This window comes from Neurospora tetraspora (assembly GCF_033439725.1).
Source record: "Neurospora tetraspora strain CBS 560.94 chromosome Unknown B0H65scaffold_2, whole genome shotgun sequence".
Lineage (NCBI taxonomy): Eukaryota > Fungi > Ascomycota > Sordariomycetes > Sordariales > Sordariaceae > Neurospora > Neurospora tetraspora.
In genome coordinates this window covers 1,334,281-1,356,126 of record NW_026944384.1, presented here as the reverse complement: position 1 = coordinate 1,356,126, position 21,846 = coordinate 1,334,281, and the positions used below count along the sequence as shown (strand labels likewise).

The window sequence follows — 21,846 nt, the reverse complement described above, 5'->3', positions numbered from 1 at the left end:
TTCTCTTCCTCAAGTTTCCAGCCCGGAGAGGACAACGACTTCAAACCTGGGGTTATGTTCCTGGCAAATGGATGTGGAAACACAGATAGTCTTTTTACTTAACAATAAGCTGTCGAGTTTGGAACACGAGATCTCAGTATCCCATCATGGCCCCGACATCACGGATAACATGAGTAACACGAGTTCCGGCAGTTCATAACTGATGCTCCTTCGTTTTGACTCTGAATCTATACACTCAGCAATCTGGGCGAAATCAATCGCGCAAATTCACTTACCTAACGGTATGTGTAAGAACGAACGCTGCTTAGAATCTCGGTCCTGCAGTGAGCTTCAACATCGGGCCGTTTCGCGCAACACGATACACGGCAGCCGGCGCATGTCAGAATCGTAAATTGAAGCCTGCTTGTATTGCCTCGGTGTAAGGCACCAAGACGAACACCAGGCTTCAGAAAGAGAGGGCCCCAAAATGCTGGGACATCATCACGATCACGACATCACACAGGTGTTATTCGAACAACTCTTTATTATCCGAAACTCAAGTCATTCCATCATCAAGTCGTTATAGGTGAAAAGGGGGGTATCATCTCAATCCATCCTCAACCTCATTCCAAGCTTCCCTCATAATTTAGAGATCAGCCCTCTTCTGCGCCTCAGCCTCCTTCTGGATATCATGCTCCGCCCCGCGCTGCTGGGCCTTGCCAACATCATGCTGAGTCTGGTACTCGGTCTGCTTCTCGCGGTCGCCGACGAGCGCGGCCGCAGCGCCGCCGAGCTGGCCCGTGAAGCGGTCCTTGGCGCCCTCGCCGAGGTCCTTGACCTGGCCGCGGGCCTCCTGCTCTTGGCCTTCGCGGTTTTCTTGACGGCCGGCTTGCTTGAGCTCCTGTGATTGTTGTGTTAGTGGACGTCCTGCTTGGAGAGTGAGAGAAAGGGGGAAAGGAAAAAGACATACCTCAGAGCCAATGGTTCCACCGATGAACTCCTTGGCCGCACCGGCGGTCTGCTTCCAAGAACCGGACGCGCGGTCGGGGTGGTCGGCGGCGACGGCGCCGTCAGAGGTGGCCGTGAAGCCGGGGAGCTTAGCGGCGTCGTGCGAGGCGGCGTGCTCGGCGTGAGCCTTCTCCTGCTTGAGCTGACCTTCGGCCTGTGATTTTGAGTGTTAGTTATGGGGAAAAGAGGAGTGTGAGGTAAGAGGACCGTGGACGTACCTGATCGCCGCGGTTGCCAATGATATTGCCAACAGCGTTCTGGACAGCGCCGGTGGCGGAGTCGATGTAGGACTTGAGGGTGGAGTTGTTCTCGGTAGACATGTTGGGTGGTTGTGGTATGTTGACTTTGGGTGGTTAAAGTGGTGATGGTTTTGGTTTGAAGTTGTTGTTGGAGAGTTGTTATTGTTTGAGTGTGTGATTGATTGTATCGAGAGAATGATGATCAGAAATGTGTCCAAGAGGGAAGGATCTCTTTTCTTTATATATCCCAATCTCGACTTCCACAAGGTCCACCACGAAATCGCATCAAGACAAACAACCTGGAAGAACCAGATCGGATGACTAGAAGGGTCCTGCCGAAATCTTGGCCCGGGGTTGAAGGCGATGACGGACTGGAGAGGGCCTGAAAATGGACATGTGAACCTTGTGTCCATCCATCACTTCCGATATGTTTAGCCCATTTCTTGCTCTAATTGGCCAGTCATGGTCTTTCTTGCTTGTTTGTTTCAGCTCGTAGCTTCCAGTATCCAACTTGTTGCATGTGGCAGGAATGTCCAAAGCACACCAGAAGGAATGATGTCATAGGAGAGCCTGTGGACAGGGGTCCGTTCATCCCACCTCCCGAATGAGACGCTGACATCATAGGTCGTCGCAGCCACAAACGACTTGCAACGAGCCGAGCTAAAGCCCCTCAACACCACGCATTGTCCAGATGGAAGGTTTCGATCCTTTTTTCAACCATACTTCACTTGTTGTCCCAGGCACGATCTTGGCAACTGAACATATTGTACGCATCCTGAGCGGAAAGTGCCGGGTCTGGAGTTGAAGACAGCCACGGAATGGACACAATCTACACCACACAGCCAAATCACATGGAAACCTATCAAGACGTTCATCAGCCATAATGCTGGGAATTATGTATATCCATTATGTGGTGAATTGTTCTCTTGACTGACACCTCCAAGCGCCGCCTTCCAGCCGTATGGTATCATTCTCTTGCTCATCAAAAAACAAAAGTCATCCGCAAATATCGCTTACATACATGATAGTATACAATGGGTCATGTTTTGCCCCTTGCTTCCGTCCTTACGGGAGCCTCACCAATTCATAAGGTTGACTGTATAAATAACCCGGGCCGCCTATAGTCTTCGGAAAGGCAGCGCAGCGGGAGAAATAAAAAGCAATGGAAACTCCGCCCATTTTATAAAACGTGATAAAATACCGCTCATCAACCACACCACGTCACCTCTTAGTGCTGGCTCCACTGGATCGTGTTCAGGTCGATACCCTCCTGGACGAGCTCCCACAGAGGAGAAAGCTCACGGAGGAAGCCCACACGCTCCGTCACGGCCTTAAGAACGTAGTCGATCTCTTGCTCGGTAGTGAACCGGCCGATACCGAAACGGATACTGGAGTGGGCGCTCTCATCACTGTTGCCCAAAGCACGGAGAACGTAACTAGGCTCCAGAGAAGCCGAAGTGCAAGCACTGCCCGACGAAAGAGCAATGTCCTTGAGGGCCATCAGGAGAGACTCACCCTCGACGTAAGCGAAAGAAACGTTCACGCAGCCGGGGTAGAAGTGGTTGGAGTCACCGTTCTGGCTGGTGTGCTCCATGGAGAGCAGACCGTTGAGAAGACGGTCGGAGAGGTACTTGATACGCTTGGAGTCGTACTTTTGCAACAGTTAGCGCCCATCCTTGAACTAAACGATGCATTACATGTGGGATATAGAGGGATTATGATCAGAGAATTTGCTGTTTATCAACAGGGAGTCCTTGTCACGGGACTTCAGAAAGCCATGCATGTGTAAAGCGACTCATCATGAAAGGGAAATGGTAAAAAAAGGGAATGATTGTAACATACCGGCATCTCTTCCTTGGCGATGCGGCACGCCTCTCCGAAGCCGACAACGAGCGGAGGAGCCAGCGTGCCGCTGCGAAGACCTCTCTCCTGACCACCACCGCTGATGATGGGTTCCAGTCTGACTCTTGGCCGACGACGGATGTAAGCTGCACCAATGCCCATGGGGCCGTAGATCTTGTGGGAGGAGATGGACATCAAGTCAATGTTCATGGCGTTAACGTCAATGGGGATCTTGCCAACAGCCTGGGCAGCGTCGGTGTGGAAGAAGATCTTCTTGGACCGGCAAAGCTGGCCGATTTCCTCGAGGGGCTGGATGACGCCAATCTCGTTGTTGACAGCCATGATACTGACGATGGCGGTGTCGGGTCGGATGGCAGCCTCCAGCTCCGCCATGTCGATCAGGCCGCTGCTCTTCACTGGGAGATAGGTCACTTCGAAGCCCTCGTCCTGAAGATGCCTGCAGCTGTCGAGGACACACTTGTGTTCTGTCTGGCTGGTGATGATGTGCTTCTTCTTGCCGGACCGACCAAAGAACCGGGCGACGCCCTTGATGCTCATGTTGTTGCTTTCGGTGGCACCGCTGGTGAAGATGATTTCCTTGGGGTCAGCGCCAATCAGATCAGCAATGTGTTTCCTCGCCTCCTCGACGGCCTTGTCTGTCTCCCAGCCGTAGGCATGTGTCCTCGAGTGGGGGTTGCCGTAGACGTTGGTGAAGTAGGGCATCATGGCATCGAGCACTCTGGGGTCAATGGGGGTTGTGGCCTGCATGTCCAGGTAGATGGGGCGCTGGCCCTCGTCCATCACGGTAGCATTGCTGAGGACATCTGTTTGAGTCAGCAACGATGATGACTGCGCAATATGTCTCCGAGGAGGTGGTGGTGATGATGCTTACCAGCCATGGGGCTGACGTGTTGGCTCGAGCCATTCTGCGCGCTGATGGCGAGGCCCTGCTTCTCCATCTCCCTGTGATCCAGCTTGATAGCATGCTCGGCCTGCACGTCGGCGTTGTTTCTCTTGGTCTCGGTCACATAGCTTCTGGAAGCAGAAGCAGTCTTGACAGCAGCCGCAGTGGTCGCCCGCGACAGCACACGTGCGCTGCGGAGAGGAGCGGCCGCGGCCAAGCGCGATGCCTGTCGCAAGACGGACGGCGCAATGTTGGACATGGTAAAAAAAGAGAAGAAGAGGAGATGATGGTGAAGATGGGGGCGGATGAGGGGGAAAAAGTTGGTTTTGTGACAAAACCACAAAAAGATGGAGGCGGCGGGCGGGGCGGCTCAAGACACGGAAATTCAGAGCTTCCTACCTCTTCGGCAGTCGGCCGGAATTTCCGCCATACAGAAAAGAACAAATCGAAACAAACGGCATCCGCACGCGGACTTGGCCTCGGAGGGGTCGGTGATAAGGAATGTGCCAATGAGGTCAAAGGAGTTGGCATCTTTGATTGGTCATCTCTCTATCAGATGGGCCCCATCTGTTCCTATCTCGGACAAGCGCGTACAGCGAAAATGACGCTGCTCCAAAATGTTGGAGAACGGGCATGACGGAGATGCTCGGATGTGCAGTGGAATTTGTGAACGGCGGGGACGCATCGATTGCACAAAGAGGAGCACTGACCATCAGTCGTGCTCTCAGTCGGCATGTCCACTGCTGGATCCCAGTCGGTCTACCCTGGCGTCGGTCGGTCGCTAGAAGCAGAGCTAACTTGCCGACATCGTTCCAATTCGTTCCATCCCGGGGTCTCATCGACCAAAAGCAGAACAACCGATGACGGTATTTCCCTCCTCGGTTTCCCTTTTCGCATTGGATGCCTGCGTCTTCTTGAACTACAACTTGAACCATCAGTGACATAAACCCGCCGACGACCTACTTGACTTCCATTTACTGTTACCTAGCATCTTAGCTCTAGGACAGCTACTCTACCTCTCACCGTTGACATTCTGAAGTGCTGCCGACATCGAGCGATCCTCCCCTAGGAAGTTTGTCGGACCTGGAACCGCTGACAAAGACCGACCGACGGGATCCAAGAACAAACCGAGATCACAAGACGCCCAGACAAGACTTCTTGCATCTTGGAACGAGGTCACTGTGTGCGGCGTGCCAAACACTCAGCAAATAGCAGCGCCACGAAAACTGTCGCAAGCTTCGCTCAGCCAAGACTTCGTCCACCAGCCAAACGACCTGCACCGCCCCCCTGCCCACCCCAGCGTCATCACCACCATATCCGGATCCGACTTGGAGCAACACAACCGCCGATTGCCTTAAACCTCTTCGAACAGCAACACGCTTTGCCGATTTCCATACAACCACCAAATACCCATCAGACATCATACGACATTGTAGCAGAATATGAGCTTCAGGGGCTTCCAGAAAAGCGTGGTCCGCGTAGGTTCTGCCCCGCATACTTAATCTCACCTCCCTTAGTCTCGTTTAGAGCGTCATCACCACTTCCGCCCTTCCCGTCGAGTCCTCCTAGGGCAGGAAACAGGCAAACAGGCACTAACACGACAGAAACCTAGGCACCACAACTATTCAAGCAAAAGTTTGACCTCGGCGAGCATACCAAAGACGCTGTCTACATCGACTCCGAACGCAGATTCCAGGAGCTCGAAACCGAGACCAAGCGCCTTCATGATGAGAGCAAAAAGTACTTCGAGGCCATCAATGGCATGCTGCAACACCAGATCGAGTTCTCAAAGACAATGACCGAAATCTACAAGCCCATCAGCGGCCGCATGTCCGATCCCGATTCCCTCGTCCCCCATGGAAACATTGAGGGTATTGCCGCCTGCGAGGAGTACGAGGCCGTTGTCAAGGACCTGCAGGAAACACTGGCGCCAGAGTTGGAAATGATCGAGATTAGGGTTATTCGGCCAGCGAACGAGCTCCTCGATGTGATCAAGGTCATTCGCAAAACGGCCGTGAAGCGCGAGCACAAGAAGCTGGACTACGACAGACACCGCGCCACCCTCAAGAAGCTCCAGGACAAGAAAGACCGGTCGGCAAAGGACGAGAAGGCTATGTGGAAGGCTGAGAACGACGTTGAGCAGGCCACCCAAGAATACAACTACTTCAACGATCTGCTTAAGGACGAGCTACCCAAGCTGTTTGCCCTCGAACGCCAGTTCATTCAGCCGCTTTTCCAGTCCTTCTACTACATGCAGCTCAACATCTTCTACACCCTGCACGAGAAGATGCAGCATTGCGACATTGGCTACTTCGACCTGACTTTGGACATTGAGGAGGCCTTCCACGCGAAGCGTGGTGACGTCCAGGAGCGGGCTGAGGCTCTCTCCATCGTCAAGTTCAAGACCACGGGTATGAAGCGACCGCCAAAGTACCCCCAACGTCCTGGTGCTCTCGAAGGAAACAAGCCTGCGGGTCTGCTTACAGCCGGTTCCTCGACGACCACTTCCACCGGTACCCCTGAAGCGGCTCCTTCAGTCACAACCCCACGACCCTGGGAACAGCAACAAGCTCCTGCCGTCACGGCACCACGACCTTGGGAGAACCAGGCGGAACCAGTAGAAGCGCATGCGCCGCCACCGTATTCGGTGAAGCCGAGCACGCTACATGCGACACCCGCCTCCTACGCCGCTCCAGTTGCCAGCCCGAAGCCCTCGTCGTTGTCCATGGCGGCGGCCGCAAAGGCCAAGCCCCCACCGCCGAAGCCCAAGCCCAAGGCCCTCATGGCGACACCCCAAGTAGAGACCGTCACGGCGCTTTACGACTACTCGGCGCAGGCGGAGGGCGATCTGAGTTTCCGTGCCGGTGATGTGATTGAGATAGTAACAAGGACTGCGAACGACAATGAGTGGTGGATTGGAAAGTTGCATGGAAAACAGGGTCAATTCCCAGGTACGTATTGTACTTTTTCTTAGATGGTTTTCCAGATGCGTGTTGAGCGTTTTCTGACATGACGGCCTTCTGCTAGGTAACTATGTCCAATTAAACAGCTAGAGGACGCAAGGCAACTTGTAAATGTAGTTATCAAAGAGTTGCTTTCAGCACGCTTCACTTCTCAGCTTGACTTCAACCAATACCCTTTTTTGTGGTCTCGTTCATGGTCAGGAGTTATTCGCTGCTACGATCTGGATTCTTCCCAAGTTGTCTGCCTCATACCATGTCATGATATTCTGGACCACGGTTTGTGAATGTTCATACACGGACGCAGAGGGCATTTGATTCTGTTTTTTGGGAATAGTCAGGAAAGAAGAATGTTCGTGAAGGGGGACATTGCAAGGAGCATGGAGTTTGCGTCTGAAGGAAATGGCGGGTGTATCGTTTTGGGGCGCTCAGAGACAACGTAAGGGAAACGACGGAGTGATAGGTGAATCGGGTCAAGAGAAAGAAGCTTGGATTGGATTCGTCTTGCCATGATCGCTGTCGTGGTTTGTTTAGATTAGGTACTTGCCCGCGCATATCGAGCTTCAGGTGAAGCTAATTTCTAATTCTGTTAACGCAACGACCACACAGCTCCCCTTCAATGTCACCAACGACCGCTTGCCTTGTCAAGAACACTTGGTTCAGCTTCACCTCCCGGCTCGACTTGAAAGGTTCAGGTCCTGGGAGGAAAGAAGAGTGTGTATCAGCTCTGCCACTCACTCTAAGCAACATTGAAAGCTGTCACATGTGTACTGGAAGGTCCCATTCGGGGAAAATGTTAATACATCGGCCTCCAGCCGAGATTCTCGGTGGATATAGGTACCTAGGTATCCTCCGGTTTACTTGTAGCTTCAAGTTGAGTGGGCTGCACCTGCCTAATGTTTGATACAAAGGCTGACAGAAGCTCCCAATGATGCAGTAAGCAATCCATCTGTGTGCTCCTCCCTCCGGTTCTCCATGATTCCATCCCTGACTGTGAATCAAGACAGGAAGTCACAATCTTCAGTACGCCAGGCAAACCCGGACAGATCCCTGGCCTTTTAATGCCCGTCTCCTCACTTGCACACAAACTCTTCTTCCTCTTCTCACTACCACCACTACCACCAAGCGCAGCGCAACTCGCAGACTCCAGGCAATCTTTTGGCCGCCATTTTTTGGGTATCGTCTCTCTATTTGTCTTGCGGTTCGCAGTATTATGTCATCTCTTCTCTTCTGCCCTCTTTCTTCGTGTTGATACACTTCAAGCGTTTTTTGGAAGCAAGGAAATCTTGCACGGAAACAAAGAAAACAACCCCAGATACAAATCCCCTTCCGCGATACCACTCTGGACAGCATACCCGAGCCAGTCACATCAACTCACGCTGGATTTGCCTGGTCATTCTGTCGCCAACTCTTTTCCCGCTCGTCCCAGCGGAACAGACCGGCCCATTCTTGTTCGAAATAACCGAGTCCGTTGACGAAACCAACGAATACCCAGATTTAGCTTGAAGGACAAACACCGGGTTGTCTTCCCAGTCCACGACACCAACGTAATATTGCTGCTCTCCTGGTCTTGCAGTGAGTTTTTTGTTCCTCTCACAAAGTTCCAACACGATGACTCCGAGCTCAATCTTCGTTGCGTGGACACATCTCGAGTATGCAGTTGACTAACACGTCTCAGACCAGGAAGGACTTTCTACGCCCTTGAAGGACCGAGAACACCCATATCAAGCGACACCCGTGGACTGTCAGACAACATGGCTGCCATAACCAGTCATATCAATAGTAGCAGGAACTTTAGCCGCTCTAGAGTTCCTGCGTTGAAAGTCAAGACTACATTGGGGGATCCAGTCGGTTCTGATGGAAAAGGAAAAGCACTTGCATCCGATGACTGGCGCAAGCATGCGTCTGCCCCTGGAATTTCAAACAAGGGGAACCTCCGGAAAAAGATTGCTCAACGGTCGAGCGCCACAGAGCACTCCATGGAAATGCCTCGCGAACCTGGGTTCTACCGCCCAAATGACGGCCAAACTGCTTAGGAAGTGGTTTCCTCAGCACCAGGAGACCGCTCAGTCTCAAACCGATCCACAGCGCACTCTGCATGCACATTTGAACATTCACTTGACTCGGCTCAGGAACCGATGGTGGTTCGTATTGAAGACATGAAGCCGATGCTCATGAACGTCAACGGCGAAAATATCCCATTACCTAACCGATTCACCTTTGACATCCGCCCAAGATGCTTCAAGAGCGACTACTCCGATGACTCATCTAGTTCCTCTACTTTTGGAGAACTCAAACGCGTCATAGATCCCAGAATCCTCAGCGGCAAAATTTCCTCCGACTGGTTGAGTATCAGCCACGAGCTCCCGGACGATATCCAGGCCTTGCTAAACACCATTCGGCAACTCCCTACCTCAGATGGCCCTTCTCGTGAACCCGAGGATGGCCATCAGGATGCGTCCCCGACTAGCAATAGACCCCAGGATTCCAAACACAGTACGGGCGCGCCTGAAAGTTCGGAAACAAAACCTCAAGATGACGAGGAGGAACGCTTCCGCAACATGATCAACCGCCTTCAAAAGCGCCTGCCAACTCCGTCCTTGGTGAAGCCCAGGGTACCAACCATCAAGCTACAACCTGCAGATCCGGCCATCTTGTCTGCCAAACTGAAGGATGGCGCAGTGTTCGAAAATGCCCAGCTGAACCGAGTCACCGAGCTGCATCCTGAAAGGAAGGGCGGATCCAGCGACTCTGGATACTTCAGCGGTAGCAACCCATCGTCCACCATCCATTACTCAACGCCGGAGTGCTCTAGGGATTCCCAAGACGAACCTGCTGCGGACACCAAAACAAGTTTGGAGACCCAAAGCGCAACAAAGAAACTGAACCCTGCAGCAGCCGAGTTTAAAGTTTCGACTGACAGTGTACATTTGCCAGTACCCACTCCCAAGAAACTTTCTCGTGGCCCACTCACATCGCTTCTTTTTAGCCCAACTCCTGATGAGGCTGTGGCCGGATCTCTCCCTTCAGTAGATAGGCTACAAACTGCTCAGACGAAGCAGGACACAGGTACTGCAGTTGATATGATGCAGAGACAACAGCCAAGTCCGGTCAAGTCTGGTGCGAAGGCCAAACAACGAAAAGCACCTCAGGTTCCGCCGACCCAGCAAGCTTGCCCTCCTCCCATCCAGCATCCTTCCAATCCCGTTCTGTCCAGTGTCAATCCCATGGCTGGTACTCATCCCAGCTTGAACTTGCAACCACAGAAACCCACTGCTGCTCTGCCATTCTTCCCTGCCCCATGGCTCGGAGGACTAGGTATGGGCAACTTTGGGACGTTCCCACCATCTACCGCCCCATCGATGGCAGTTCCGCCGTTCAACATGCCATCTCCGGATATGGCAGGAACTTTGGGGACTGGAACTTTCCTGCCTTCAATGCGGCCGCCTATTCCACCCTTTGCGCCGGCTCCTATTGGCGGCTTGGGATCGATGTACCCTCAGGCTGCAGTGCCACCAATGCCGCCAGTACAGCCGACAATTCCACTGACAGGCGCAGGTCAACCAGCTCAGCCAGGACCTAAGGCTGACCGTCCTTATTTCCCGGTTACGACAAAGCCTCGGGTCCCGGATCCGATCAAGCAACAACAGTACGAGGAGTATTTGGAATGGCGCAAGGCCAATGAGCCCGGGTACCATATCAAGTGCAAGATCCGGCAGGCGAATCGCGTGGTGCGTCAGCATCAACACCAAACCGAGGCTCCCAGGCTCGAGGAACCGGGCATCACGCTTGCATGGAAAGCGATTGCTGAAAAGGCCAAGGCTGTGGTGGGAGCGGTTGAAGCTCGACGTGCAGCGGAGAAGAAGTCGAAGCAGAACTCTGTGATTGAAGAGTTCAAAGCCAAGGTTATTGAGAGGGTCATGACAGACTGTGTGAAGAAGGACGACAAGGAGGACTGTGAAAAGAAGATAGAAGACAAGCAGGCTGCTGAGAAGATCACCGAAAAGGCGACTGAGGACAGGGTAATGGCTGAGAAGACAGCTGAGAAGACAGCTGAGAAGACGGAAGGGGTCAAGAAGGAGTGAAGGCGTGATCCCCAAGAAGAGGAAACAGTGGTATCGGGAGCAACTGGGGATAAACAAGAACTATTGCAATTCTTATTTCCTCGCATATGTATACCACGGAGAAGACGAGTTTGAGAGATCTTTTCTCTCATGTTGACATTCTTTACTGGCGTCGGATTTGGGGACTTCTCATCACAGTTTATGGTTAATGAGACGACGCGGAGTATCGATTTATGGGCCAACTTCGCTATTGTTATGGCGGCGGTTTGTTATTGAGCAGAAGGTGTCTGGAGAGATTCCGAGACACATGCGGGTATGGTTATGATTGAGAGACCACCATATCGGTGATGGTCGTTTTGCGCAAGCTTTGCTCTTTTTCGTTCTTGGGTTTGTTCTGCGAATGACTGTCAGTTATCGTCATTGATATTGCTGTTACCTTTCCTTCTAGATAATCATTGTGATAGAGATATGAATCAAGAAGATTGGTATGCATCCACGTATCACGAAACTGAGCCGATGTCGTGACATCAAGTGTGTTAATGCACTCCGATGGAAAAGGGTACACTGAACCTCACTATTTTGATATGGGTTCACCGAGAACAGGTACTCCCTTTGATAATTTATGAACGCCTGACCAGCATCGTGAAGAACATTCCGAAGTCATCAAGATACAGGACGCCAAAGCCGGCTTCGTCAGCATAAAATGGAAGAGTAACCATCAAACAAGCAATATTCTAAAAACGCTATAACAAACGGGCTAATTCCCAAACAGCCTCGAGTTGTCTGTCCTCAACTCACTGTGACGGTGCCCACACATCACATCCTCTCCTCTCCATCTCATCCCCACTCACGCCTCATCGCCACCATACTCATCCCCATACTCATCTACCACCCACACACAAAATTTCTCCCACTCAACAGCCCACTGCTTCAACCTCTCCGCCTTCGTCCCACTCCCCATACTCGCCTCCCTCACATCCCTCGCCCACTCCTCCGCCGTCTGATCCTCAAACGCCGCCCACCTGACACTATTCTCTGCCAACGATCCCAACCCAGCCAGACCCAGGTTCTCCCACCCTTGCAACGCCTGCCAGAAATCGTGTGTCATGCCCGCCATATCCTGACCCAGAATCGCCGGGTCGTCATTGCACAGCGCGCACGGCACGCCCCTAGCCAGCAGCGCCGGAAGAGGGTGTTGCATGATACTGCCTGTCAACCGCAGCACTTCGTTGGAAATCGGACAGCTCTCGATCAACACGCGCTTGTCCTTGACGGCTTTGATCAGCTGCGGGTGTTTGTAGAGGGAGAAGCCGTGGCCGATTCTTCGTGCGCCCAGGAGCAGGGCGTCGAACAAGTTGTTGTCGACGGCGTCGCCGTCACCTAGCGTCTCGCCGGCGTGCAGGAAGAGGGGGATTTCGACGCCTTCGGCGGCGCATTGCTTTTTGAACCAGAACAGCTCGGGGAGCAAGTCGGTGAGGTGGCGGCCGGCGTCTTCGGGGCCGACGAGGTCGTAGCCGGCGATGAGATGGGGGAAGTTGAGCTTGGTGGCGATGCAGTCGTTCATGGACTGGATGATGGTGCGGGGACCGAAGGCGCGGACGGTGGTCCAGATCATGCGCAGGCCCCAGAAGGAGGAGCCGGCGGGGGTGGCTTTGAAGGCGGCGACTTCTTCTTCGATTACGGTGAACATGGCGGTGTAGTCGGGCTCGGGGGTGGTGCAGCCTGAGCGGCAGTAGTCGAGTTGCCAGGCGAATCTGGGGGGGATGTTAGCATACTGATGTTTTTCAGTGATAGGTAGATAGATCCATCCGTATGTCTTTCCCAAAGTGAACCCGAAAGCCATCCATCCTTTTGAGGCCATACACATCAAGGGGGGGAAAGAAGAGATAAACTCACCTAACCTCAACCCAATAAACCCCATCCTCCACCAACTGCTGCAACAACCGTCTCAAAAACCTCCTCCAGATAGGCTCATAATGCAACATGGACCCAATAACCTGAAAGCACCTCATAAACTTCCTCCAAATCTCCGCCGACCCATGTCTCTGCTCAATCGCGTCCGTCTGGCTCAGTATACACCTACTCTTCAACCAGTTCAAGAACCCTTGTCTCCCTCCCTCGGGAAACGTATCCGCCGCTTCCACCAGGTTAACAAACGTGCCCGGCTCATATTCCTCCCCATCATCCCCTTCATCCTTCCCGGGTGCATGTCTCCCCCAAATCAACCCCGGATCAACCTTCTTTTCTAGTGTCCCAACATACCTAACAACCACCCCGCCCTCCCTCCTCCTCTCCTCCGTCCCCAACCCTCCCCTTTCGGGAGTCGCAATCCCCATCCCCTCCGTCTCCAACACCACGCCCAGCAAAAAATCAAAATCAACCATGGCATCACAATGACTATGCAGCAGCGCGCCCTTGGGCATTTTTCGCACAATCTTCCACAGCTTGGTCGCCTCCATCGTCTCTTTTGCCAGGGTAAACATCATGCCCGGATGAATGATGATCCCGTTGTTCTCCTCTTTGCGCGCCAGCTGCTCTTCGAGATCGGGCGTCCAGATTTTGGCTTGTTCTTGGAGCCGGATGCGTGAGACGATGGAGCAGGCGCGGCGCGCGAGGGGCGAGAGGGATTGACGGAAAACGTGGTCGGAGCGTTGTTTGGCTTCCTCGGCGATGAGGGCGGCGCGGGCGGCGTGGTATTTGGCCAGGATGGGATCATTTGGGGAGGGGAGTTCGTGGGTCACGATGTCCTCCCATTCGGAGTCGGTGATTTTGTTGGTCATCTTGAGATATGGGATGGGATTAGATGAGATGAACCCCTTTTCTTTTGAGGGGTTGTTGACTTTGTATTTTGGGTGGCGGTGGTGGTCGAGCCTCTTGGGGTTGGGGTTGGGTTGATGTTAATGATTGATGGTGGTTGATGGTTGTGGGTTGGGTAAGGGAGATGACCCAACTCAACTTTGTGTGTGAGAAGGAAGGAGACAGATGATGGGAAAAAGTGAAACAAAATTGAGTCGTGATGAAAAACAAAAGTTTTATTCAAACACTGACTGCTCTTGCTATACAACGAAGCCAGGCAACCAAGGCAACAAAAGTTCGTTCGTCAACTGGTCAAGATCTGCTGTGTATGTATCGAGAAGAAGATGGCATTCGCAGGATTCATCTGATGTCAGCCATTAACACCACCACCCATTGGAGGATGCGAGTGAGAGGGGGCGATTGGCCCAGTGGTTACTGCCTGCAACTGCCTAGAGAGTTCCCGCTGATTGCCGCCTTTCGGCGCATCGGCATAGGGCATAGTGTAGGCTTCTTTCAGTGGCCCACCGGAGATCGGAGTTGGGCGGTCTCGGGTCACGGAGCCTCGTCCCCGATTTGGCAGGTGCTTTTGCCGGTCAAGACAAAACCCTCCGGGGACACCTGGACACTGGACAAGAAACATCACGACAAGTCGGAAAGAGCCGTTCTTACGGTTTTCGGTTCTCGGAGGTAATGGTAGCCACGGACTCAACATCACATCCATCAGCTTCACCTTGTACAACACAAAATGTGCTGCTTTGAACGAAAACATATAAACAGCCCTGTATTTATCTTTTCTCTACATACCATCATTTGGTCTGGTGTGTCTGGTTCACGAAATCATCAACTCCCTCCGTAGCCGCCAACAACTCAGGCATCGTAGCCGACCACCCAGGCGCCTGCTGCTGCTCCTGCAATGTCTTCGTATTCTCCCTCACCCACCTCACACGCTCCTCCGTCAACGCCATCTCCTGCGGCAGCTTGAGCCCATCATCCGCAAACGGCTTGCCCGTCATCTCCTCCACAATCATCCGGGCCGCCAGCGCCGCCTGTGGCATCCCGTGTCCCGTGTACCCGGCGCACACATACAGCTTCTCTCCGCCGCCGAGGCTTTCCGGCACCCGTCCGACCCACGGTTGAGCGTCTCTGCTGAAGCCCATGATGCCCGTCCACTGATGCGTGGCCTCGAGTTCTGTAGTCTCGTTCCCCTCCGTAGGCTCCGTAGACTCAGTGTTCGTAGAGCCAGTCTTGTCCGGAGTCAGATCCAACGGGTATGGCGCCAGGTTTTGCCTCAAGAATGTTGCCAGTGGTCGCTCAACATCATCATCCTGCCACACGCCAACCGCCTTGTTCTCCGCGTGACTTCTCGCTCCGCCGTATATCAACTCTCCCCCGGGCAGAGGTCTCTGGATGAGATACTCATCCCTCGGGAACTTCTCCTCGCTGACAAAGCCATAACTGTAATCCAACTCCGCGACCTTCCCAGTGGCAGCATCCTTCGGCGGCCGCAAAGACGCAACCTGGCTCCTCACCGGAACGATCAAGTCCTTCATCTCCGGCAGCAGGTTACTCGTATACCCGTTCATCGCCAACAAGACTCTGTTCGCCCGGATGTGTCCCCTGCTCGTCACCACTATCCACCTCCCATCATCATTGAGTTTGTGCAACCCCAATACCGGCGTGTTGGTCTGCAAATTAAACTCTCCACAACCCCTTTGCCTTCCACCCATACCATTCTGCCGCCCAGACCCCCCCCTAACAGGAAACCTCCCCAACAACCTCTCCAAAACCCAAGCCACCAACTTATACGGCCACAAACTAGCCGCATGCCTCTGCACCACCGCCCCCTTCACCCCCGGCACCCTGAGATCCCTCAGTGTCTCCCCGTCCTCCGTCTTCCTCTCATGATCAACCAAATCCACCAACCCCCTCAACCTCTCCGGCAAATTTTCCACCAACCCCTTCGCCCCTTCCCACACCTCCTCCGTCAAATATCCACAAACGCCCTTTAGCGTTCTCCAGTCCACAGCGCCAGCGATCCCGTGCTCTTCGACAAAGGCCTTGATGAACCTATAATTAGCTAGCTCGAATTCGGCGGTGGTGGGGGAAGAGGAGTAGAGGAAAGGCTGGCAGTGTCCGCCGTTGCGGCCGGTGGCGCCGGAGCAGGGTTGGCGCGCTTCGAGCATTAGGACGCCGCTGTAGTTTTCATCTCCTCCTCCCGATTGCCCAAGCCCATGTCCAGGCCCAGACCCAGGCCCAGGTTGCTGCTGGTTACTGGAAGGTTGTCCGGCTGTCGATGTTGCGGACGTAGCAGATGAAGCAGAACCAGATCCAACCCCAGACCCAACCCCAGACCCAGACCCAGCCCTACTATTCCCAACCCTCGCACCACCCCCCGTCTCCTCCTCCTCCTCCAACAAAAACCAAGCCGCAAACGCCCCCGTAATCCCGCTCCCCACAATCACCGTATCAGCCGTCTGCGGCAAGTCAGGCGTAGACCGATAATCCTCAAGCCTTTGAGAAATATCACTGGGTTGGAGCCAGTAGGACGCGGATGGGTTGGTAGACGGCAAACCGGCTAGGTCGTCGTAGTGGGAAGGGTCTGAATGGGAGGAGGGGATGTGGTGATCGGTCCCTCCTGGGCCGCCTTCGCGGATGGTCATTTTGGGTGGTTGTGAGTGACGTGTGTGGAATGGGATGGATGAGGTGAAGTGGTGGGACCTGGTGATGAGTCACGTTGGGTGTTGACTTGAGAGTGTTGACCTATCTGTTGAACAAACGGACCAGATTAGCTCCGGGTGCGGCTACCGTCTTATACGGATTTGTTGATTGAGAAATGTGGAGGAGAAAGGAAAGATAGCCGAAAAACAATCCCGAACTAGCCATGCATGTATTCGGCCTATCAACCGCCAAAACATTTCGCAGTGTATTCGCATCACGGTAAGATTTCGGAACCTCAGCGGCCGCTAATATCAAGGTTCATCATCACATTGAACTGCCGTTTAAGCTTCAATAACATAATATGACTATAAAAGGTAGGCTGACAGGCTATACATACTGCAAAGAACATGGAGTAATTCCTGCTCGTAAGATATCAAATCCATCGCTTCGTATTCCTCGTATTCCTGCGCTCAGTCAGCCTCCTCCTTCTTCCCCTCCAAGTCTAGCTTTCTGATGCCTTGTCTGTCATGACATGAAGACCTTTGAATCCCACAACAGTCTAGATACAACCTCGCGGCCCTTCATCCATCTAAAACAGACATGATCAGGAAAGGAGAAAGCCTTCTCTTTATCAAACTCCCTATGCAAAGTAAGGATAAGTGTGCCACCATCATCAAAAACCAGAACTTTTTGTGTGCCAATTCTTCATCAAGTATCGTCATATTAACCCGTACCCTACCGCGTAAGGAATTCACCTGATTTTGTAGCACAGACTCTCTCTTCCATTCTCTCTCGTACTGAAGAGGAGATTTGCCGTTCAGAGGGGCCGTGCTACTTCGTAAAAGACCCGTGCCCAACCAGCCATACAATGCCGTCTTAACTCCGTCCTTGAAGCGTGAAAACATTGAAAAGCAAACTGCAAGGGCCTCGAAACAAGAAAACAAAAACCGCTTAACCCTGCATCTTTCTTCTCTTGCCGACCTGGGCAGAGAAACCGGTCTTGATGGCCTGGACGGACCGCCTGGAACCGCAAGAGTTGCAGGTAATGAAACTGTGACATGTTAGCATTTGAGCCTGCGTCGTCGTAAACAGAGGCCAACTTACTAAAGACGGTTCTCGCCCTTGGAGAGCTCGGTGTTGGGGGAACGGCACGTCTTGCAGGTGACGTACTCTGTTGAGCGAGTTAGCATTTGTAATCAGAGCAAAACGTTTGGCGCTGGTGGCGACATTGTCCGTTTGGGCGCCAAAACGCCAAAAACGACAAATCACCAAAAAGACATACCGATAATGTAGGTACGCAGAACGTTCTCGATCTGCTTCTGCTGGAAACGACCCTTGATAACCAGACGCCTGCTGCCGTCGACGGAACCGCTGGTACCCAATTCGGCGAAAAGGTAAGAAGTAACGTGCTCGTCGGCTCTCTTCATGCGCTTGCAAATCTCGGGAAGGTTGGCGAAGATGGTCTTCTTGTTGCCTTCACGGAGACACTGCGGGGGCGGGATCTTATACGACCGTGTACCGGTAGAGGCGTGGTCGGGGTTCTTCTGCGAGAGGAGGGCGAAGAAACGGGACAGAAGAGGGTTGTAGGTGATGGTCTTGGTCTCGTCGTGGGCCCAAATGCCGGTGCCCTGCTCCCAATCGCCGTCCTGCTCATCCTCCTGGGGGGTGGCCTCCTCGCCCTCCTTGCCCTCGAGGTTGAGAGCCTCGAGCTTCTTGGCGAACTCGTCATCCTCCTTGGCGGCCTTCTTCTTCTTCTTTTTCTTCATGGTGAGGTCGATAGCACCGTCACTCTCGGCAGGGGCGGCCTCATCAGCGGCGTCGGCATCGGCATCCTCCTCCTTCTTGACCTTCTTCTTCTTCTTCTTCATGAGCGAAAGGTCGAGGCCATCATCGGCGGCGGGGGCGGCAGCATCCTGGGCGTCGGTGGCTTGGGGGGCATCAGTAAAGGCCCCGAGAGCGGCTACGAGGGGCGGCGTACGAGCAGAGTGGGACTGGGCAGTCTCCTTGATTTCGTCGGTGGGAGAGGCGACCATGGTGACAGAACCGTCGGCGTCAACAACTATCTTCTGGTCGGTAAAGGCGACTGACTTGCGCGAGGTGCGTCTTTGATGAGAGGGTTCCTAAAAGGTTAGTATATCGTAGTGGATAAGGCGCTTGTCGTGGGAGTCGCGATAGCGGTCAAGGATTTCGCCGTCAAGTGTGGATAGGAAAGCTCGGAATTTTTTGGTTCATTGGCGGCGTTTTCGCGGTGCAGAGTGCCAGAACTTTATGGTGGATTTGAGCTGGGGGGGGGGGGGAGGGAGGGTTGGAGACTTGGAGGGGCAGTCCACGTCGGGGGAGTTCAGGGTCGGGGACGGGGATATAATTGTAATGTACAGTGAGGGGTGTGCAGTATGGTGAATGGTCTGTTTCTAGCGTGGTGGTAGGGTCGGGGAGGACGAGGGCGTGTGTGTGTGGGCGTAGAGGTAGTGTACTGAAGCAAGGAGATCCATCCCAAATACTTACTCCGGAATCCATGCTGGGCCACTTGTGTGTGTATGTGTGTGTTGTGTCTGTGTGAGAGATTGTCTGTCTTTTTCTTTGTATCGATGTCCCTTCCGGTAGACTCTTTGTTGTAGCGAAGAGTGGATTTTATGGACGAGATTAGACTTCAGGGTGGTTTGGATGTTGCGCCGAGCAAGTGCGAATGGGAATGCGGGCAGATCTCTGGAATTGTTCTTTGCGGGGAGTTGGGTATTGGGGCTCAAGGCTGGCTGCTGTCGGCTGCTGTCCTTTCTGTCGTTGGGCTGGAGACTGGACCGAGTTCTTTCTGTACACACGGCCCTGGATGGGGCCACCACACCTGTGTTCACACTTCATGACGTTGATTGAAGCGAAACTGTGAGTCAGTCCCTCCATCACCTGACAGGTGGGGTAAAGAGTGGCTAGGACAGCTGTCCGCCACTTGCAGACACCCATCGACTCGCCTCCGCTTCTCCATTTTCTAGGCCATGCACCCCTGCCCCTAACCCGCTCGCCACGGCCGCACAGTCCGACACCGTTGGGTTGGCACTGGCACTTGCAGTGCTTGGCGGCAGCGAGGTTCAGCACAGCTGCACTGCAGTTGGTGCCGTGGCCCGTCATCCGTCACCGACGAACATCCAGCTCCATCAACCTGGAAGGCGGGCCGAGTCCGTATCCATCTCCGTGTGTCGCCGTGTTCGTAACCAACAATCTCCCACCAGCAATCAAATCGTCCCACGCCATCTCTACAATCCCCTCGACGCCAGGTGTTACGCCGATTCGTACAGTGTCTCCATTCTGAACCATCGCAACCTGCCCGAGCTACGATAGCTACCATCATCCCCCGCGACAACCGACCGTGCGCCGGCGCCGACCACTTGCTCGCCTCATCCGAAGCGCATTGCAGGTGACGATAGCTCCCTACTCCCGACCGTAAACCCGAAACCCTCAGATAAACACAGTCCGCGATTGCGCAACATCCGATATCATGTCCACCCCCTCCGACTCCTACGTCCTGCACGACCACTCCCCGTCAACCGACAACGACGATGTCGACTCCCTCGCGTCCATATCCAGCAGTATCCTAGACTCGAATGACTCCGAGTACGACGACGGATCAGACGCGCAAAAGGAATGGGAACAAAGTCTTGAGCAGCTTCAGCTTCTCATGACCATGGTGCTAATACCGTTCGCGGGGAAGTTTTTGGGGCGCAAGTTTGCTTATTGGAGTAAGACAGACCAGATCAGACCAGACCAGACCAGACTTTCGGAAGGAGAGCTTGCCTTGTGTTGGAGGAGCCGACGACCTGGAAAGTTAGTTGCTAACATGGCCTGACAGGTTGGGGACGGTACATGGAGTGGATGCACGGGGTCAAGGTCCAATGGTATAACAAGACGCTATTTAACATTGCCGGTTGGGTAGGAGCCGCGTCGACGGTAACGACGGTATGAGGGAGCCAGGTGCCCGTGATAATGAGGGAGTCAAGGGCGACGGCAAGCACAATTCTCGATACGATACTTTTTCGGTATATCTGGGATACCAGGGATGGACATAGTGCTCTTTCGGCGTTACGGTATAGCATAAAGGGGTATGTTTGGTTCTTGCACACTTTGCGGTTGAGGGTGAAGAATCACAGAGGTGTGGAAGGCATCTGGACTGTCATCATACTCATGGAAGCAAGCGTTGAAGCTGGAAGTACTGATCATCAGACAATGCCAATTACTATTGCTGACTTTAGGTTCGACTAATACCATAGAACATGCAGGTTTTGATCTTTCTCCTCTCCCTACTCGCCATCCTAACCAAAGGTATTACCGTGTCATTACACTGATCTAGGTATAATCATCGAGTTCGCGACGTGGCGCAACCATAAAGAGGATCATTAACCTTTTACCGATCCATCATATCCAGCATTACAATCATAACCCGTTTCATACCATCCAAGCAACCAAAACCATCCAGGATATCCAGTCTTTCCAGCACTCTTCTCGAGCACACCATCAAGTTTCCAACCACCATCATATCTCGCCATCGTTTAGACGCCCACCTGAGACATCGTCGGCCCGCCGCTCCTCACGCTTCGGCCCGTCCTCCTCCAGCTCATAACCGCCATCGTCAACGCCGCCGCAAACGCCGCAAAAAGAAACCACATAAACGCCGTCCCCGCCTGAATCTCCCTGCACCGCTTCGAGTCATCGCCACTCCCGTACGCGATCCAGCCGCGTCCATGATGACCCTTGGCAGTATCTCCACAGTTGACAGCGCCCAACTTGGCAGCCAGGACGATACCCGCAATGACGGTGAAAAGCGTGGCGGCGGCGTCGAGAGCGAGCATCACGAGCGGGATGGCGATGCGCTGGAATAAGGCTGCGGCCAGGCCGAATAGGGCGGCCAGCCACGAGAGCACGATGACGAACATGGAGAAGTTGATGGCGGCGCGGGCGGTGGAGGAGGCGGCGACGTCTAGGGCGATGACGTTGCCGATGAGGCCGGTGAGGATGATGAGGAAGAGGAGCTGGAGGGCGCGGAGGATTAGGTGTATTGGTTCCATTTTGGCGGTTGTTTTTGGTGTGGTCGTGGGTGTTGTTTCTTGTTGTTTAGGTGTTGTAGGAAGGTTGGTAGGGTTGGGTAGAGCTCAGATATCAAGAACGACGTCTGAGCAAAAAGGTGTGGTTTGCGCCAAGTTCTTTGGTTTGATACCAGGTTTCGAATGTTGTTACGGGAGGATATATACCAGGAATGGAAGATGTCTCTGACACCTTTTGGATACAAGTCGCGAAAGGATTGCACAAGGTGAAGAATATGGAAAGAATATGTGGGTGGTCAACCGGTTTTATCGGGAAGGGAGTGTCCGAGTGAGTACCTAACCTAACCTTCAAAGGTCAGGTTGGAT

At 53.4% G+C, this 21,846-nt stretch overlaps 11 protein-coding genes across 11 annotated transcripts; 5 read left to right on the top strand and 6 right to left on the bottom strand.

Annotated features, from left to right (window-relative positions):
- Positions 1 to 625: 625 nt before the first annotated feature.
- B0H65DRAFT_545777 (uncharacterized protein) lies at positions 626 to 1,307 on the bottom strand (the record flags this gene model as incomplete). The annotated part of the gene is made up of 3 exons (XM_062829404.1): positions 626 to 880; positions 950 to 1,141; positions 1,206 to 1,307. The coding sequence occupies 3 exons, from the start codon at positions 1,305 to 1,307 to the stop codon at positions 626 to 628; spliced, it is 549 nt and encodes a 182-aa protein (XP_062683971.1).
- Positions 1,308 to 2,095: 788 nt separating this feature from the next.
- On the bottom strand, positions 2,096 to 4,606 carry B0H65DRAFT_455544 (cysteine desulfurase mitochondrial precursor). Its single transcript, XM_062826242.1, has 3 exons — positions 3,961 to 4,606; positions 3,069 to 3,892; positions 2,096 to 2,877 (listed from the first exon to the last, which is right to left on the bottom strand). The coding sequence occupies exons 1-3, from the start codon at positions 4,229 to 4,231 to the stop codon at positions 2,455 to 2,457; spliced, it is 1,518 nt and encodes a 505-aa protein (XP_062683970.1). The 5' UTR covers positions 4,232 to 4,606; the 3' UTR covers positions 2,096 to 2,454.
- Positions 4,607 to 5,165: 559 nt separating this feature from the next.
- On the top strand, positions 5,166 to 7,124 carry B0H65DRAFT_95740 (BAR domain-containing protein). The gene is made up of 3 exons (XM_062831610.1): positions 5,166 to 5,450; positions 5,585 to 6,923; positions 7,000 to 7,124. The coding sequence occupies exons 1-3, from the start codon at positions 5,415 to 5,417 to the stop codon at positions 7,023 to 7,025; spliced, it is 1,401 nt and encodes a 466-aa protein (XP_062683969.1). The 5' UTR covers positions 5,166 to 5,414; the 3' UTR covers positions 7,026 to 7,124.
- A 670-nt stretch (positions 7,125 to 7,794) lies between these two features.
- B0H65DRAFT_95720 (uncharacterized protein) lies at positions 7,795 to 8,491 on the top strand. Its single transcript, XM_062831609.1, has 2 exons — positions 7,795 to 7,868; positions 7,936 to 8,491. Exons 1-2 carry the CDS (start codon positions 7,861 to 7,863, stop codon positions 8,405 to 8,407), a joined length of 480 nt encoding a protein of 159 aa, XP_062683968.1. The 5' UTR covers positions 7,795 to 7,860; the 3' UTR covers positions 8,408 to 8,491.
- Positions 8,492 to 8,580: 89 nt separating this feature from the next.
- B0H65DRAFT_567359 (uncharacterized protein) lies at positions 8,581 to 8,968 on the top strand (the record flags this gene model as incomplete). Its single annotated transcript, XM_062830365.1, has 1 exon — positions 8,581 to 8,968. Exon 1 carries the CDS (start codon positions 8,687 to 8,689, stop codon positions 8,966 to 8,968), a length of 282 nt encoding a protein of 93 aa, XP_062683967.1. The 5' UTR covers positions 8,581 to 8,686.
- B0H65DRAFT_95702 (uncharacterized protein) lies at positions 8,953 to 11,166 on the top strand. Its single transcript, XM_062831608.1, has one exon. The coding sequence runs from the start codon at positions 9,071 to 9,073 to the stop codon at positions 11,015 to 11,017; it is 1,947 nt and encodes a 648-aa protein (XP_062683966.1). The 5' UTR covers positions 8,953 to 9,070; the 3' UTR covers positions 11,018 to 11,166.
- Positions 11,167 to 11,594: 428 nt separating this feature from the next.
- Positions 11,595 to 13,894, bottom strand: B0H65DRAFT_95690 (uncharacterized protein). The gene is made up of 2 exons (XM_062831607.1): positions 12,893 to 13,894; positions 11,595 to 12,750 (listed from the first exon to the last, which is right to left on the bottom strand). The coding sequence occupies exons 1-2, from the start codon at positions 13,774 to 13,776 to the stop codon at positions 11,844 to 11,846; spliced, it is 1,791 nt and encodes a 596-aa protein (XP_062683965.1). The 5' UTR covers positions 13,777 to 13,894; the 3' UTR covers positions 11,595 to 11,843.
- A 660-nt stretch (positions 13,895 to 14,554) lies between these two features.
- Positions 14,555 to 16,155, bottom strand: B0H65DRAFT_455534 (FAD dependent oxidoreductase). Its single transcript, XM_062826241.1, has one exon. The coding sequence runs from the start codon at positions 15,973 to 15,975 to the stop codon at positions 14,599 to 14,601; it is 1,377 nt and encodes a 458-aa protein (XP_062683964.1). The 5' UTR covers positions 15,976 to 16,155; the 3' UTR covers positions 14,555 to 14,598.
- A 1,246-nt stretch (positions 16,156 to 17,401) lies between these two features.
- B0H65DRAFT_506222 (domain found in IF2B/IF5-domain-containing protein) lies at positions 17,402 to 18,967 on the bottom strand (the record flags this gene model as incomplete). The annotated part of the gene is made up of 4 exons (XM_062828051.1): positions 17,402 to 17,501; positions 17,555 to 17,621; positions 17,733 to 18,570; positions 18,956 to 18,967. The coding sequence occupies 4 exons, from the start codon at positions 18,965 to 18,967 to the stop codon at positions 17,402 to 17,404; spliced, it is 1,017 nt and encodes a 338-aa protein (XP_062683963.1).
- Positions 18,968 to 19,757: 790 nt separating this feature from the next.
- B0H65DRAFT_95592 (uncharacterized protein) lies at positions 19,758 to 20,769 on the top strand. Its single transcript, XM_062831605.1, has 3 exons — positions 19,758 to 20,181; positions 20,292 to 20,541; positions 20,710 to 20,769. Exons 1-2 carry the CDS (start codon positions 19,941 to 19,943, stop codon positions 20,402 to 20,404), a joined length of 354 nt encoding a protein of 117 aa, XP_062683962.1. The 5' UTR covers positions 19,758 to 19,940; the 3' UTR covers positions 20,405 to 20,541; positions 20,710 to 20,769.
- An 11-nt stretch (positions 20,770 to 20,780) lies between these two features.
- B0H65DRAFT_95636 (marvel domain-containing protein) lies at positions 20,781 to 21,680 on the bottom strand. Its single transcript, XM_062831606.1, has one exon. The coding sequence runs from the start codon at positions 21,502 to 21,504 to the stop codon at positions 20,989 to 20,991; it is 516 nt and encodes a 171-aa protein (XP_062683961.1). The 5' UTR covers positions 21,505 to 21,680; the 3' UTR covers positions 20,781 to 20,988.
- Positions 21,681 to 21,846: the final 166 nt, after the last annotated feature.

Coding starts and splice junctions, on each gene's coding strand:
- B0H65DRAFT_95690 (XM_062831607.1), bottom strand. CDS start 13,776: ATGACCAACAAAATCACCGACTCCGAATGGGAGGACATCGTGACCCAC. Junction 12,751..12,892: donor GTTTATTGGGTTGAGGTTAG/GTGAGTTTATCT, acceptor CATCCCCCCCAG/ATTCGCCTGGCAACTCGACT.
- B0H65DRAFT_95592 (XM_062831605.1), top strand. CDS start 19,941: ATGTCCACCCCCTCCGACTCCTACGTCCTGCACGACCACTCCCCGTCA. Junction 20,182..20,291: donor GCGCAAGTTTGCTTATTGGA/GTAAGACAGACC, acceptor ATGGCCTGACAG/GTTGGGGACGGTACATGGAG.
- B0H65DRAFT_455544 (XM_062826242.1), bottom strand. CDS start 4,231: ATGTCCAACATTGCGCCGTCCGTCTTGCGACAGGCATCGCGCTTGGCC. Junction 3,893..3,960: donor ACACGTCAGCCCCATGGCTG/GTAAGCATCATC, acceptor TGACTCAAACAG/ATGTCCTCAGCAATGCTACC. Junction 2,878..3,068: donor TCGCCAAGGAAGAGATGCCG/GTATGTTACAAT, acceptor CTGTTGCAAAAG/TACGACTCCAAGCGTATCAA.
- B0H65DRAFT_95636 (XM_062831606.1), bottom strand. CDS start 21,504: ATGGAACCAATACACCTAATCCTCCGCGCCCTCCAGCTCCTCTTCCTC.
- B0H65DRAFT_95740 (XM_062831610.1), top strand. CDS start 5,415: ATGAGCTTCAGGGGCTTCCAGAAAAGCGTGGTCCGC. Junction 5,451..5,584: donor TCCAGAAAAGCGTGGTCCGC/GTAGGTTCTGCC, acceptor ACAGAAACCTAG/GCACCACAACTATTCAAGCA. Junction 6,924..6,999: donor AAAACAGGGTCAATTCCCAG/GTACGTATTGTA, acceptor GCCTTCTGCTAG/GTAACTATGTCCAATTAAAC.
- B0H65DRAFT_95702 (XM_062831608.1), top strand. CDS start 9,071: ATGGTGGTTCGTATTGAAGACATGAAGCCGATGCTCATGAACGTCAAC.
- B0H65DRAFT_455534 (XM_062826241.1), bottom strand. CDS start 15,975: ATGCTCGAAGCGCGCCAACCCTGCTCCGGCGCCACCGGCCGCAACGGC.